This window comes from Anolis carolinensis, chromosome 2 (genome assembly GCF_035594765.1).
Source record: "Anolis carolinensis isolate JA03-04 chromosome 2, rAnoCar3.1.pri, whole genome shotgun sequence".
Classification (NCBI taxonomy): Eukaryota; Metazoa; Chordata; class Lepidosauria; order Squamata; family Dactyloidae; genus Anolis; species Anolis carolinensis.
In genome coordinates, this window is record NC_085842.1 from 72,552,307 (window position 1) to 72,569,598 (window position 17,292).

The 17,292-nt window shown below is 40.9% G+C and overlaps 1 protein-coding gene across 5 annotated transcripts in view; it reads right to left on the reverse strand.

Moving 5' to 3' along the window:
• fbln2 (fibulin 2) overlaps nucleotides 1–17,292 on the reverse strand; it is a 222,830-nt gene that overhangs the window by 137,928 nt on the left and 67,610 nt on the right. For all 5 annotated transcript variants that reach the window (XM_062969966.1, XM_062969964.1, XM_008115563.3 and 2 more), the window contains one exon: nucleotides 14,366–15,817. In XM_062969966.1, coding sequence (XP_062826036.1) covers nucleotides 14,366–15,779 — 1,414 coding nt within the window. In that variant the 5' untranslated portion in view covers nucleotides 15,780–15,817. The remainder of the gene's footprint in view (nucleotides 1–14,365; nucleotides 15,818–17,292) is intronic.

Sequence of the window (17,292 nt, forward strand, 5' to 3'; positions counted from 1 at the left end):
TGCCCATTTACCATTCTGTCTGCTATCTCCCTCTCTTTCTCAATTTTTGTCTCCCCAAGCACCATCACCACATGCTATTTTCATGGTTGAACAAAGATTTGAACGCTAGTTTTCTCCACACCCAAGCACCACTGCCACATGTACATACTCACTAGCTCCTTAACTTCTTTGTTTCCATTGATCAACATTTATCAGATATTTTGTGTAAAATGTATTTCCCACACTGCTGCTGTGTCACCCTCAAGGAGGAAAAGTAAGATATGTGACTATTGGCCCTTGGTTATTTTCCCTCTTGTGGCTCTATCAACTGCTGGTGTACTTTGGCTGAGGAATGATAAGCACTATTGACAGAAAAATAAAGAGAAGAAACAAGGCTACATTGAGCAACTATTGCTTGATCTCAGTACAAATTGTTGTGCACAAGGACTGACAATCTATAAGATCACAAAGTAGGTGGGAAGCAAATGGAAATATATAGAGAAGTCTCAAAGGAGAGGAGCAAATAATGTAATAGTTTTCAGTAACCACCTATTTTATTGATTGACAGTGGTGAGAGACAACATTTATTTTTAGACAGTCTTTTAAAAACCACACTGGAGTTTCTCCTCTGGGATCCCTAAGGCATGCTACAGGCTTGTATAGTTTCTCTTCCTACTTATATATTTCTCAGTATAATCAAGGTTTATATTTGTTTTGGGCCAGCAGAAATAATATTGAAACTTGCACCAACAAAACTCATAGAATCATGGAAGTGGAAGAGACCACATGGGTCATCTACTCCAACCCCCTGCCATGCAGGAAAAGCACAATCAAAGCAATCAAAAAGTTAGTGATAACTATAGTATTGTCCAAAGATACAGATCAAGTATATCTTATCCAAAAAATGTTGGGACCAGAAGTATTTCAGACCTTCTTCTGGTTTTCAGAATATGTATATTTGCATATACAATATGTACATAATGCGAAAGCTTGGAGACAGCACCCAAGACTAAACACAAAATTAATTTATATTTCATATACATCTGAGATACATACTGAAGGTAATATTAGACAACATTTTTAATAATTTTTGCATGAAATAAAGTTTGTGTACACTGAACCATAGAAAGTTGCCACTCTCTCAGACACCCATGTGGACAATTATAGAGCATTCAAATTCTGGAATTGTAGATAAGGGATTCTCAACCAGTATATGTATCTTTATATACAACTCTACTCAAATGTAAGGTCCTTGAGTTTGATGGGCCTTCCCTACACCTGGAAAATGGAGATAAAATATAGATCTAAATGTATGTTCTGGAGGACAGTGCTCAATACTTGTGGGTGGGAAACATTCATTAGATCTTCAGAAAATGTTAGGTCCTTTCAGGCATGATTCCTGAGCAGAAAATATGAAGCTAGTTAAGAGGCATGGGCACATCACCACTTCTCAGAATGCCTCCCTGTTTCTCCCTGCCAGCAGGTTGTTGGAGGAAACCTAATTGTATTCCAATGACAATTAAGAATCCTACTTCATTAGGATTTCTAAGCAAGAAAATTGCCTTCAAGAGAATGCAGATAGAATGGCAGGCAACATGGGGGCACAATGAGGATGGTGCATTGTACATTAGATGCATTTGACCCCATGACCTTGTAAGGAGTATTCAGATTTCCTGTTTGGACATAATGTCAAGGCTGTCGTCTTACAATTACTTGTGGTTAATGAGTGAGTGGGGCATAAAACTATAACAGAGGTCGACAGCTAGCATTTTCTTTTATTGGTGACAATTGGCCTAATGGAAAAGTTTCAGCTATAACATAGTAAATATATTGTTTCATACATCAATATTGAAAGTACAGCTCCTAATGACACTGGGTGTAATCCATCTTCCTCAGCATCAATGGTAGTTTGAGCATTAAACTCCCTGGAATGTAGACAAGTACTCATTACCTTCAAAGCCTCTTGCTTTGACTTGTTTCACTGTCTCAGATTAGGCCACCTGAACCAACAAAGGGCAATTTGCATTCTTTGGTGTCCCAATGATTAGTTTCCTGAAAGGCTGTACTGTTTAAAAGTATGCATTTTGTGTTTGCATTGTCAGAATCTTATTTCAATCATTTTATTTTTCTTAATTTCCATGTCCATCGGTGTTATTCCTTCCATAGAGACACTGAAGAGTACTTAGCAATGAACAACCTTTTTCAAAAAGAAAATTAAAGCTCAAAAAAGAAAATCCAAACTACATCAGGTTAAAAACTCACATGATTCAGATGATGAAAAGCAAACACCAAACAAAGGGATTTTAAAATACACATAAGTTACAGTAAAGTCAGATGTTTAACCAAAAACATGAGGGAACCAACCACATCTGACTTTTCTTGCCAGGAAACTGTTAAGAAAAACAGAAAGATCAGCATTACTTCCCACTTTGAGAGAAACTACAGTCATCTGTCTCAGTTTCTCCAAAGATTTTTCTGTGAAAAGAAGCTTTCATCATGTTTGTTTATATATGTATGGATTATCTTTTTACCATACACACACACACACACACACATGCACTTAGATTTATTATTTGATAAGCTGTCAATAGATCAAGAATACACTCATGATTTCTTGAAGAATATAAGCAGGCAGAAAATTACAAAAACAGACACAATGGATGTGAGCAGTGATATAATATTTACACTGCAAACCTGTGCATCTGTACCCAAAAGCAATAAATGCAATGTCATTTCTGCCTCACATTAGTGAGCAACAGGATTATAACATATCTATGATAAGTAGAGAAATTATTTTTGGCTCCAAACAGAAAGAAACATCCTGGAATGGTCACATGCTAGGCTTATCCAAGTACAGGGAGTGACCACCCCATCCTTCCCACATACTACTCATAAAGAAATGCAAAACCATAGAATCACAGAAATGAAGGGACTGCAGACACAACCTGGTCCAACTATTAATGAAAGATGCCGCTACAGAATCCATGATAAAGACTATCAAGTGAAGGAATGTCCAGTACCTCCCAAGACAGTCTGTTCCCTTGCCTCTCCATTACTATGTGCCCTTCTATATTATACAATTATAGCTCTATGATTCCACTTTAAATGTCACATGAGTCCATGGGTTTGTACTTTGTTGAAACTTTAGTGGAGTCTGGCTAATAATGCAACATTCTCTGCTCTGAACTGCAAATCTCAGGATCCCAAAAGATGGAACCAGTGTCAGGTTTAGCACAAATGAGGTTCTTTGCTAGTTAAGTTATGAGGCCCCTTCCTTGGGCCCTGAAGGAGGTTGACCCAGTAGGCCTACACTGCCTGCTTTGTGGCATACATTCATGAACTGTCAACCCTATCATTATGTCTGGAATCACTGTGAAACAGAACACCTTCAAATTTAGAATTACACCACATAAGCAAAATCCATAATAAAGTTTTTTGTTTTTTGTTTGCAGGAAAATGCCCCCCCCCCCCCCTAGCCAATGAGGCCCTGTACTTAAGCACACCTAAGCACAATGGTAAATCCAGCACTGGACAGAACCATGGCAGTCAAAATGGAATGAGCTTCCTAGGACAGTCTTCCTCCTCACAAATAGCCAAAAGATGATCCCCTGCGATTTCAACCCAGTTCATCTTTCATGTTTCCAAGACTTCCGTTTGAGTTTTAGAGCAAAAGACAAGAGCTAAGAATGTTTACTCCTGGTGGTGTAAACATTGTTTTTTCACAGATATGTCCTGTTTAAAAGTATTCATACTTATGCCTTTCTCCATTCTTTCGCTCCCCATGCAGATCTACAACAGGTAGGTAATTTCCTACCCACTGGATAGAACCACTGCTTCACTCCTTGGGAAGTAATGTTGCACAGATTCTGAATATCAAGAGGGGAGACTTGATCTTTTAGTTGACTATATACAGAAAATCTCTAACCAGGAGCTGCTTTGCCTCTCTTATTTCTTGTCTCTACATAGTGTCCTGGGTAGAGAAGTTTAAAACCCACCTACAGCTTGCCACGCATCTGTAGCAGTGAAAGGAATTTTTTAATTCCCTTCCTCAGTTGACTGGTGAGGAAAATCCTGACTCTGTCCCCATCTCTGTCCCCATCGTGGTGTGCTGGTTGGAGAGGTTTACTTTGATTATTTAAGATAAGAGCTTCTCTCTGTTAGATGGGAGGAGATGGGTCTCATGGTAGACAGTGGTGAGCTAGTGGAGAATTTTTGTGAACTACATATCTGTGAACTAGTGTAAAAGATACTCAGAACAATCTGATATTTACGGTGGGAGTTGTGCTGAATTCCCCAAGGACAGAGAAATGTGGTACCCTAGATCAAATGGTCTTTTGATGAGCTTTATTGTTGAAATAAATTATATCAATAATACACATTATCATGGAAAATGAATCTCAGTTTTTACCAGAGTTTTAGGGCTAAACCCAATATTCAAAATGTTTCACCCTGCCCCTCCACACTTTCTGGAAACTTCCACCAGAATTTTTTCCCTGCCCTCCAGTGCCCGCTTTGGGATGCAGAAAGGTCTCCAGTCAGGAATGATGACTATTTCCTCCGAAGCATAATGCAATCTGCCATTTTTGTTGTGGAAATGCAACACTAAATAGTACCCTTGATTATTACATGTAACTTTCTTGTTGCCAATCAGTTTTCCAATGCACTGAAAAGCCCATTCAGTCATTAAACTTCTGTGAACCTGAGAAATGCCAAAATCTATCACTTGGTGACCATTTTGCCCTGCACAGCTCTGGCTCAGTGAGAATCCTGATGGGAATTCAAGCCTCCCTGGGTGTGAAAGAAAGTACGAAGCTGACAGACTGCCTTATGCAGTGACTTTGGTATTAATTCAATTGGAAATGACAGATTTCACCTTATTTAAACTACTGTATTAGAAAGAGAGCTTAAGATCTAGTTATTTTAACATGTTGATTTTCTCATTGGGTGTTTTGCAAGTAAATGCAATTACAGTGGAAAGAGAAGCAAGGCAATATTAGTATTGGTACAAATGTTCACATTAACAAACCTGTTTATTTCTAGTCTCTTTTGGTCCATTTTCTTTAAGCCTTTGCCTGTAATCTTCATTCATACTAGCTCAAGCAGAGGAGGAAGAGAAGGAATGGCTCAACATATGCGGTTAATCATGAAACACATATGGATACACTCATATGAGTCACTATTATCTCCAATTAAAGACTCTACTATTACCAGACACTAATTTAGTTCCACTCCTAACAATTACAGAAGACATTCCTAATTATGGCATACCTTTATAAATCCTTTGTCATTTTCCTGTTATAAATGTGTCAATGTTACCTATTTTCTGAAGAAAACAAAAGGAAATGCTTCAATCTCTGCAATTTGTGAAGTCCTAATCACCAGATAAGTCTTTTTCAGCCACAGCATTCTTATTTGACTGAAGTCTAATCTTTTTATAAGTGAATAAAAAGAACAGTCCTTCCATGGGTATTGGTACTGTGGGACAGATGACTGCCATATTGTTCGCAGCATGGAAAGTGACAGAATATACAAAGGGGAAAGGATTTCTCTCTAGCTCTGAAAATGGTTTACTAGTTGCCACTTCATTTTTAGCCTGATTTAAGAGCACCATGCCTACCTATACAGTCCTAAATTCTCTTAAGTAAACACCAACTCCAGTACAAATCTGACTGTGCGGTATAGCCATCACTTGAGACTTTGCTTCAAGAATTCCTAACACTACAAGTGTGATGGGTAGCAAACGGAGAGGCCACTGATTTGTGACATCCCATATGTGAAATGCTCTCTCCAGGGAAGACATCTGGCATGTTGTTGCTATTGTTGCCCTTTAAGAGCTGGATAAAAACACACTTCTCATTTCTGCACACCCCTTTGCAAGGCAGACAACTAATAGTGCTGCAAATATTATTGGCTAAAACTCTCAGCAGCCTTATTCAACATAGCCATTAGTGAGGAATTATAGTTGCAGTGGAGCTACATTTGCCAGGCCAGATAAATCTCACTCCTGCTAGTCTATTCTGTATATTTCAAAAACGTTCTTGTCTGAGCACTGTATAGGTTGCTGTTGTAGTCCTTTTAAAAGTGCTTATTATTATAAATAGGCAAACCACTCTGGTATGTCTACACAGTAGAATTAGTGCAGTTTTACACCACTTTAACTGCTATGGCTCCATGCTATGATTCATGGGAGTTGTAATTTTACAAGGCATTTAAGCTTCTGTGCTAAAGAGTGCTGGTGCCTCTCCAAACTGCAAATCCCAGTATTTCATACCATTGAGCCATGCCAGTTAAAGTGGTATCAAACTGCATTAATTCTACAGCGTAGATGCACCTTACAACTACTAGATTAAAAATAGAAATGAAGAATCACTTCTAAGTAAACACATGAAATTTGAGAATTATTTATTTCTTTTTCTTTTTAAAAAAATCCTGATTATATTCCCTTTGATATTTCTGAATGGAAGAGAGTCAAGAGGGAGCAGGGAGAACAAGCTATGGAGGGATAGAACCATGAAAAAGCTTCTGACCATTTCTACTTTAATTAAAACAGTGAAACTACACAACCCAAAACTACGAAACTTGGCAACAAAAGACATGGTCCTCCCCGCTGTGTTTAGACAACAAAACGGAAAAAAACCAAACAAACTGCAAGTCCATCAAAATCCCAAAAAACAAGAAAACTCCATGTACACATATGCCAAGCAGCCCACCCCCCAAGAAACTCCAAGGCTGATGCAACACTGCCTGAACCCCAAGTGAGCCATTAAAACCATTACTGTCCTTGCCTCCATGGCTCCGGACAGGAGGAAAAACAGAGAAGCAAGTCCGGCAAGGGAGGGAGGGGGAACACAAAAGCCCTACCTTCCCCTTCACTTCCTGTCCTTCCCTCCATGGCCTTCATGGCTCCAGAGAGGAGGAAATACAGAAAAGTTAGTCCTGTGAGAGGGGGGGGGTATTGACAAGAGCGGCCGGGCTGCTGGGTGGCGGGAGGGAAAACGGAAGAGCCTGGAGGGAAGAACAACTGCTGGCTTTGCTCGAGTTTCACCTCAGTTCCTTGCCAAGCGCACTCCAGCAGGGAGCACCTGGTACCCGCTCTTCCCATCGGCTGCGGGCCTTCTCCCTACCAAGGGAGGCATGCCGCCTTCCCAACAGGGACCATGGGCAGAGGGCTCCCCACTCACAGGCACTTTGGATGTCAGAAAAGCGCGGGGGGCGAGGCGCAGGGCCCAGAGGCCGGCTGGAGGTGCCATGCAATGGCAGCCAAAACAGTAGGCTGAGACAGAGGAGGAGAAGGAGCCCCTGCTGCTCACCCAGGAGCCGGTAAGCAGTGTGCCAAGCACTGGGAGTTGTAGTTCGCCACTACTTCCAAAGACAGAGCTCTCAAACCAGGACTTCCTGATCCTCCTATAGTAATACTAATGAGATTAGGATTACTATTCATATATAGTAGGCATGGTCCAACTTCGGGCCTCCCAGTGTTTTGGACTTCAATCCCCACAATCCCAAACTGGCTACTTGGGATTATGGGAGTTGAAGTCCAAAACACCTGGAGAATCCAACAAAACCAACCCTAATCTCTCACAACCCTACTCTCTCACAACTAACAAGGACATTACATGCTAATCAAGGTGACTACTTACAACATTCTGAAAACAGACATTCAAGACAGGAAACATTCAGGGCCAGCTAACACCTCCCAAAACAGAATTCCCCCAGGCAGGAAACAGCCACACTTTGAACCTACAAGGCCTTTACATGCTAAGTTTGGTGATTCATTCCAACATACAATCTTCCCTCCAACAGGGAGTTCTTTATCCCACACTGGACAAACTGTATTCCACAGGTATACAACCCACACTTCCCTGTCTGGTTCATACCTATCGAAATCCATTGAAAATCAACAAAACCTCACTCCCACTATTACAACACTCTAAAACCGGGACACTGAATACACTCTGAAAACAGGGACTTTCCAGACAGGAAAAAAACAGGGCCAATACAAGGATTCCCATAATAAGAAAACGGCCAGACTTTGAGTCTGCAAGGCTATTCACTGCTATTCCACCAGCCCAACAAAGGATGCCCATAAGCCACAGCAACACGTGGCCAGGCAAAGCTAGTGGAATATATGATTCAAGTCTACAATTTAGGAAAAAAAGTTGTTGAGACTGCTACAAAACCTATCAAGCCCATGTCAGCAAAAATTGTGTCAATGTAACACCACCAGATGTTACTGCCAGTTCTTTAAAAATACTTTTTAAGTGATGCCAAGGTTAGCCATAGTGGCTCCTTTGGAACCATGATTATAATGAAAAAAACTGAAATATGCGAAGGGTTTGATCTTGTGACTGAAACAGTACTCATAAAAATTTCAGAATCTTGTAAAGGAGAAAGTGCCATAAAGTATAGCTATGCATCCAATTCTTTTTTAATGTATTCATCAACACATCTCACTGCACCTCACAATCCAAAGCATGTAAGGTTAAACATGTAGAATCTAGTGGCAGCTAGTAACTACCACATGACTGGAGTGGAGAATCAGCTCTAAGTTTCAATCTGAATTTTAAAAGCACAATCCATGGTGTGGAATTTATTTTAAAGAATAGGGTTTAGGACCTGGTACAGCACTTTTAAAATGCAGAATTAAAATCCAAATTGGACTCACCCTACTCCAGCTGTCATGGACAACATGTAATTCTCTAGTGGGTAGTCTCTGCTTAAAAAATCTGAATCAGCAACATGTGCCAGCTATGATACTAATGATACTGTCATGAGTGTGTTGATTGTGTGTCCCTGCATGGTAGGGGTTTGTACTGGCTGGCCCTTGAAGTCAGCAAAAGCCTCCCTGATTTTATGATCTTATCACATTGGCCACCAGAGATGTCTGGCAGGGTACTCATCGCCCTACACCCCACATCACTCGACTTACCCCAAACCCCATCTGGGGGCAGGGGGTCCACCACCCGGTTTTCCCTCATTTACCAACAGACTGTATTTTGCTGAAAGAACTGTGGCTCCAGAACTCAGGGTTAGCCTGCCAATGCCTACTGCCTAACAGAGTTCCTACTACTGATACCCAAAGTCCCAAGTCCTCTTTCTCTTTCTCTTTCTCTGGCTTCCTTTTAATACTTAAAAAGCAAAAAGATCTAATTCATTCACATTAATGCTACTAGATATTTTTTTAAAAAGTGTATTAATTGTCACAGTAATTGTTAGTTAACATAACATGTAAATCTTAACATTCCATCAGATGGCACTTGGCAGGCCCCACCCACATTCTTCCTGAAGTGATGGGGAAGCATCATAAGGCACTTGCTCCTCCATTATGGGGAGGAAAGTGCATTTTGGGTAGCTCCCACAGAGCCACCCACACTTTCTTCCCCTTTACCCATATGATGGGGAAAGGGGCAGCAGTGCAATGGGCATTGCCATGCCTTGCTACCCACATACCCATCTGGTGCGCCTGGTCCCGTCCCCACCATATGATGGCACCCTGGACACCTTCCCTTTCACACTGGCACATGGCACAGCCCCCATGGGCAGTGTGAAGAGGTCCATAGTCCAACCCTTAAACCTTGCACTCAATATGGCATTTCTCCTCAGACTAAAAGAGCTAATTCTTTTTTAAAAAATAATCCCTGTGTTCCTTTTTCATCTCTCCTACTCAGCAATAATGCAGCAGATTGCTTTCCCTTCTCTTTGCTGGTGTTTCCATGAGGCTTCTAAAAAGCAATATGAGTAAATTGCCCTTCCCCTGCATGACTGGGCACAACTGGGAAGTGTCCAGTGAGACCTTTCTTTTTACTGTCCCCATCCTCAACTATGAGAAGAGGAGTGAAACAAAATGAAGCAAAATTACTTAATCATGAGATTCCACCCTTTTTTAAGGCTGCCTCCCCCCTTAACATTAATAGCATTAGAGAGTGTGAATCTCAATTAAATTAATGTTTTTTTATTAGATGCAGGGAATTCCCTTTAGCTCTCATGTGTCGTCAATTACAATGAATGTATTCTACATTCTGTGTTCTCCAAGTTAATTTTAGTTAGTTAGTTAGGCGACCCCTCGTAGTTCGAGGATGATGATCTTCAATCTGTGAGGTCTTGGGGGTGGGTTCTTAGGTGGCTAAAGAGACCTATTCTTGATCTGCATGTTCTAGCGCAGTGAGGACATCGGTTTCCAGGTGGAAGGCGGTCCCGGTCAGGGTTGGCTTGACAGGCCTTCCTCTTGGCACGTTTCTCCCTTAAGTTCTCCAAGTATGCAAGCATTGACAAGAGTATCTTCCACTTGTCTTCCATTTTCCTACTTAGCTGGGCTGTGGATTCAGCCCAGATGTTGAAGGTAAAGGAATTAATGGTGTTTGGTGGATGTGGCAAAGCATGGGGCAAGGCCTGCTGGGGGCATGTTCCCCAAAAGACAACACATAATCATCCATTTATATGGGAACTTGCTTTCTTCATCCACTCAGAGATTGTCAGGGCTGCAGACAGCTTTCAAAACACACACACACACACACACACACACACATCTTTACCTTTCTCAGTCTGGGTGCATACTTTCCAATAGATCATATAATGGCAGCTTCCCAACTGTAATATTCACCAGTCAGGAACGCAGCCCATTTATGGTTCAAATGAATATGTTTTATCTTTTGGCACTGAGATATTTGACCTAGTTCAGGATATTATTTTACCATCATTTGAACACATACAGTCTCCGTCTGATTAGGATGGCAACTGTGGCTGATTAAATCAGGCCTGGCAACTAAACAAATGAGAAGTACAGGGTCCCTAAGATTGGCAGGAAAGGGAGAGGCAGGCGTTCTAATCTTTAGATCATGAACATAGCTTGTTTTGGGCAATAGCCATGACAATTTGATCTCAGTTCTTATCGGAGTGAGAACAGGAAAAGGCCGCTTTATGGCTTATTGTTAGCATGAACAAACCCAACCAAAGTCAAGCCCACAAATAATCACTGCTTCCTGAACATTATGAAGCATGAGCAGAAATAAACAAGATTATAAGCTTATTGAAATATTTGGATATCATAAAGGTGACATTAAGTCTGCTGAAAAATTAATAAGAACTGGTCTCCAATCTGAATCAAGAGCCTTCACTTTCATAACTTTAATGACAAAGGCACAGGAGTTATCATTCGTGGACTATTTCTTCACTTATTTTTTGTTGCATATCTCTAAACTGTTCCAAAATATATAAGCCCTGTTCAGACATATCTAAACACATACAAATAACACAGTAAGAATAATGTGGGAAACCCCATTCCTGACTGTCTTAAGTTCTGCAATCTCAAGTGACAAGTCTGAATAGGAAAGCATCCCCTTTGCATGGGCATTCTCTGTGCAATGAAGAACCAAATGCAGTCAGAGTTCCTAGCTGAGCATAAACACATAGGAAACCTCTCTTGGGACCTCATCACATTGATGAGGTTATCCGATTTGCCAGCCCCTGTGGTGAATCAGGGAGCAGTGGGATAATCCTGGTGTCCTGCACCTTGCCTCACTGGCAGCTGATGCTTCCTCATCACATGTTACTGTGTTGCTTCCTCCTGCTGTAGCCCCATTGCTCCTAATGGAATACAGGAGGGTCCTGTGTTGGTGACGCAGCATTGTAGGACATCCAAGCTGAGACACAGAGCCCTGCTAGAAGCGAGGCTACATCGTGTGATAGGCAGTCTGGGGCTCCGTGGCTCAACCATGGAAGAAGTTGAAATTTTCTCTTATGATGAGGTCTCTAATCAGACCTGTCATTCTCTGGAACTGGGGGCAGAAATGGGTGGGCTTAATGTCTTGTTTTGTTGATAAAATACTATTTTAGATGATGTCTGCATAGGGATATAGCTGGGGTGTAAAATTCATTTTCACCATGGGCCATTTCAGCCTTTTGGTTGCCTTCAAAGAGCCATTTGTAATTGTAAGACTGTATGAATTTAAATGTGTTGCCCAGGCATTGAAAACTTCATAGGCCACATAAAATGACATGGTGGACAGGATTTGTCTTGCAGGCCATGCGTTTGACATGTGTGGGCTATTAGGCTTGTGCAAATCATGATCAGTTTTGATGTTCTGAATTTTGATGAACAGACAGGAGCTACAGGCAAACATGCTCTCTCCCTGCAGCAGGTAGTTTTACAAGGCATTTTAAGGAGGCTTCCCATTTACCTGGAGGTATCCTACCCTGGGCTTCCTTTTAAAAAGCCCTCTCTTCTCTCTTCATTTGGAGGTGCTGGAATGGTCCCTCATGCTTATCCTTCTAATGGCTGCCTTCCTCCCTGCACTCCAAGTGTAACTAAAAGCAGCTGGTTTTCGACAGCCTCTGTTCTGTTGCGGCCAGAAAAAAATGGCAGTGGATCTCATGCCATTACAGGCTTCTCAACCAACCGAACAAGCTGAAGGCAAACTTCCATAACAAATCCATTCACAAACTTATGGGCTATAATGTTCTGTGTTTGGGTGAACTTCATTCAAACAGATTGAATGGTTACCTGTGGCAATTTACCTCAGTGAATTTTTCTCAGTGTGCATGCACATAGTAAGTAAGTAAGTACAAACTTTATTTATATACTGCTCTATCTCCCCGAGGGGACTCAGAGCAGTTTCCAATCATAAAACAGCAATGTACACTACATAGTCAGCATAATAAAACACATTATTAAAATGAGATAAAACTATACAATTAAAATAAATAATAAATAACAGTTGCAACAAGCCTTGATTGAGGGGACGGGGATCATTAGCCAAATATATTTACATAGTCCATTTAAGGATAGATGAGTCTTGTACAGAATATTTCAGGGCCATATACCAGAGTAGATTACTCAAAAACCTGCCTGAACCACCAGGTCTTCAGTTCGTTACGGAAGGTGGACAAAGTAGGGGATTGCCTGATCTCCTTTGGGAGTGCATTCCAGAGCCGGGGGGCCACTGCCGAGAAGGCTCATCCCCTCATCCCCACCAACCGCACTTGGGACAGTGGTGGGAGCAAGAGGAGGGCCTCCCCAGCCAATCTCAAGGCCTGCACCAGTTCATAGGGGGAGATGCAATCACGGAGATAGGCAGGGCCCAAGCCATATAGGGCTTTATAGGTCAATACCTGCACCTTGAATTGGGCCCGGCAGTTTATCGGCAGTCAGTGGAGCTGCTTTAATAGGGGCATGTATGCTCCCTGTAACCAGCAGATGTTTCCTGCATTGAAATACCACATGCATTTTGGCATTTTTTCCAGAAAGAGTCTCATTATGCAAATAGCAGTCTAATATGTTATAGAAATCCCCACACACAGTGGCTAAAATGATTTGCTTTTACATGCAAAAAAAAGTGAAAATTGGCACCATATTAATTGCTAGGTCCTCAAAAGCCTCAACAACAAAGAATTATCCTCTGATGCTGTTCATGAGCCAACTATGTTGCATTGTATGGTCATATCCCACAACATACAAGAAGTTTTGTGTTCCAGACTTAACTGCTTTTAATGAGCTGTTATCTACTAATTATATTTATAAACTGGAATTTCATTTATAAATATAATCACTTGTCAACTATGTTAGTAGTACTTAATTTTTTAATAAAATAGTCATAATGTAGCATTTTTATCTAATATTTATAACTCTAAAATTCTAGTATTTATAATGATTTATAAGACATTAAGCTTCCCACAGCTGGATTGCTGTTATCTGAAACCACATATATGACAGAATACCATTAAATGTGCCTGCTTCCAATCCCAGCATACTACACAGTTGCACTGGAGGATGCAGGGATTTATAGAGAAGATAGGTCTCTAGAAATCTCTAGATCCTTCAATGCAACTCTATCATATGCTCGGTCTTCTAACAGAACTCTATGGTATTTCTGGGCATTGGAAACTGCAGATATCAGTTCTGCACTTACTATATTTTCTATCTTAGATTTTCCCCACAACAACAAACAACCACGGCAAGAACAATCTATGAATTAATGAAAGAACACATAATATAATTCAATAATGCATATTTTACAGAATTAAACTATTATTCATTCAAAATTATTCAATCCTTTTTAAAAAGAAAATTATTTCCCTATACCGAAGCTGTTAAGTCATTCTGAAATACTACTATAGATCTTATAGCCACTTATCAAGGTCACAACATGCAGTTCAGAAGATACTCAAAATTTTATAGTTGCTATTGAGTGAGTCAATTAAGAGCACAATCATATTAGATAGAAGACAGGATGTCCAAAAAATATCGTTATAATTTCAATTCGATATAGAATTAAATTCTAAAGAAAATTTTGCAACATTCTGTACAATTTAGAAATATGTACCATAAAACAAAGATGTCATGCTATTTTTTAGAACAAGTTAACTTTATGGGAGCTTGCCCACATCCTACCTTCTGGCAATCTGGACGGAGTATAAACAGAATTGGGGTCCACATCTTCATCAGGCTGGTAATGGTAAAGTGTCTGAGGTTGTTTTTGTGATATCCGGTTGTTTTCTTCTTTCAATGCAATAAGAGATGGTGGTGTTGGATTAAATTTGACTTGTGGGAAATCATCTCCTTTCTCCTGCAAAGTGTTTAACCCGTGCGACTGAGTAGTATTGGCCTCTTTTATGGCCAACAATTTGTTCTCCTTCTGTTTGTTATCTTTTTTCATATTCAGTTTGATTCTAAATCGGGCATTCTCCTCTTGCTCATTCCTCTCTCGGTGGGCCAGGTTCTTCCTCTCTCCTGCCATATTTCTGGGCATCTCAGTAGTAAATGCAGTTTTTTTCCCTTTTAAAATGTTCTTAGTAGTGGTGATTTTATGATGGCTCTGCTGCCCGTTGGGTGTTGTCACTGTACTCATATGTCTTTCCTCCCTTTTTTCAGTTGTGTGGCTAGTTTCAAGGTGGCGCATGGTGGGAACATTTGTGCTTGTGAGTGAAACAGCAGTCGGGTATGAAATCGAATAGGATGTTAAAGATGGAGTAACACTGTTTGCAAGGTAGTCATAATCCTCACTTTGTTCTTGGCCAAGGCTCTCCTGTTCTGTCTGTGCCGAGTAACTGTAGTACTTTTTAGGGGGCTCTACCTGAGTTATGTCTCCCTCCAGAGCCTCCTGATCATAAGTGTAAGGATCATCATAGTGCTTCTCTGCTTCAGCATCTCCAGGATCAGATGGCTTGTGGGATTCATTACAGTCTGGGAGCTCATAGCACATGAGGTCCCCTCCTGCATTGGGACAATGGCATACTTTGCAGGGTGGCATATGGAAGGTGTGTCCCGCGGCATATTTCTGATCTTCATGAACACAGCCTATCCTTCCGCACTGGGGGCATCCATCCGCTGGCAGCACAGCATCAATGCAGTTGGGTGGCAGGTCTGGGCATAGCATAAATTGGCAGCTGATTTTGCCTCCCCCTTTGGGACATGAGCATTCAGTGCTTCCAAAATCGACAAAATAAGACTGCCCTTCAGGGACTTTGCCATTGACAAAACCTACATTGACACAGTCATAGTACTGGTAGCCCTCACAGGTGCATCCATGCTGTAGACAGGAGGCGCAGCATTCATCCGGCTCAAGCACTTCTTCAATGCAATTTTCTAACTGCTTACACTCCACTCCTGTGCAATCCTTCTGAGCTTCTGAGGTGCCAGTCCAAATAAGCAGCAAGATGACTGTGCTCACAGAGTGTAAATATAACACTTGGTGCCTATCCATAATCTTCCTAAGCAAATATAGCAACAATTTAGCTTCCTTTGTCTTCTGTGGATTTCTTTCTTCTTTTCTTTCTTGGAATTTCTGTTCACTCAGCTTCTTCATCCAAAATATTTCTCTGGATTGTGTTTTGCAGTGAGATCCTATATTTGTGAAAGAGAACTTTGTTAAAGGCTATACTCCATGAATATCCTGTTAAATGCTAGTGATACTTTAAAACTGGGATAGGATTCCAACATCTGGAAATCTACATATAAAATTAATCAACATGTCACCCAAGCAACCAGAGACACTATAGTCCAAACTTCATGCTTTTTTATTTCTTTTCCTGCTCTACCTCTTAAAAAAAACAAAAGAAAAAATAAAGTGCCATTTTGTTCATTCATATAAAAAACAACACTTTGAATTTCAATATATTCCTTAAGCGAGCTTTTAAAAAGAAAACTGGACTTCTTGGCAGACATATGTACAGTTCTTAGGTTATGAGATTCTTTGGGAAGTTTGTTGGCACTAAACTGAAAAGGGGAAAGAATCAGTGTTCTAATTTTAATATTCTGGAACCCACTTTCAGGTGGAATCTAGGGAATTGGCTTTAAATGGGCTTCTTTCAGCAGCATCACTACGAGTCCTAGTAACTACTGTTGTTTTGCCTAAGGTACATTGCCAGCAAATATAAGACCTTTATAGTTCCCAACTGCTGCTCTAAGCACAACAGTAGGTGCTCTTTAAAGACATAAGACATGGATCAATATGCAATGGGATCTTGCTGCACGTTTGAGAGTACCTAAGAGAGAGAAGTTGGCAGCATAAGCTTTCATAGACATAAGTCTAGTTTTGATCTGCATTTGATGAAACACACTTAAATCTAAGAGTTCATCTACACTGGCCAGATATTCTACAGATATTCTAAGGGTTCATCTACTCTGGCCAGTATTTATACACTCTGTGACAACCTTACATGAACCAGTTGGGTCAAAATTTATTCGGTCTGACTAGACAGTCATCTTTCTTTCCCTGTTGCCATCATCACTGCTGGATGGTCACAGAGCTTCAGGAAAGCTCCTGATCATTCTGGGTCATCAGCCAATGACAGCACAGAGAGCTCACATCAGCCAGGAGCTCTCACAGAGTTGTGCAGCCATCTGCAGCAACAAAGATGACATGGCCTAATCCTTCCCCCTTTATCTGCAGTGACAAGCGCAGAGAAACAGAAATGGTTGTGCTAGCCCTTATGGAAAGTGGACTGGTCTATGTCAAAGTTCCTCATGCTGTCCACACTCTGTCTAATGTGCAGGGCTACTTTGGAATTTTGCTGAAACTTCAAAGCATTGCCCAACTTTCTTTAGCATGGGACTAAACTGGTTCAACAAATAGCAGCTTGTGTCTTTTCCTCCTGCTACTACCTCCTGCTTTATTTGGGGCCCTGAAGCCATAATAAGAAAGACAGACCCAGCTACCAGTAAAATTCAGATGTTTCAAATCCATTGAGGCAACAATTGCAACTTTCCCAGTTCTTCAGGGATGTGTATGCATGTATGTGTAATAATGCATGAAAGGAAGTATTAATCCAGTAGATCACAACTTGGCATAGCCTTCCTTTGGCAAATTCCAAACACAG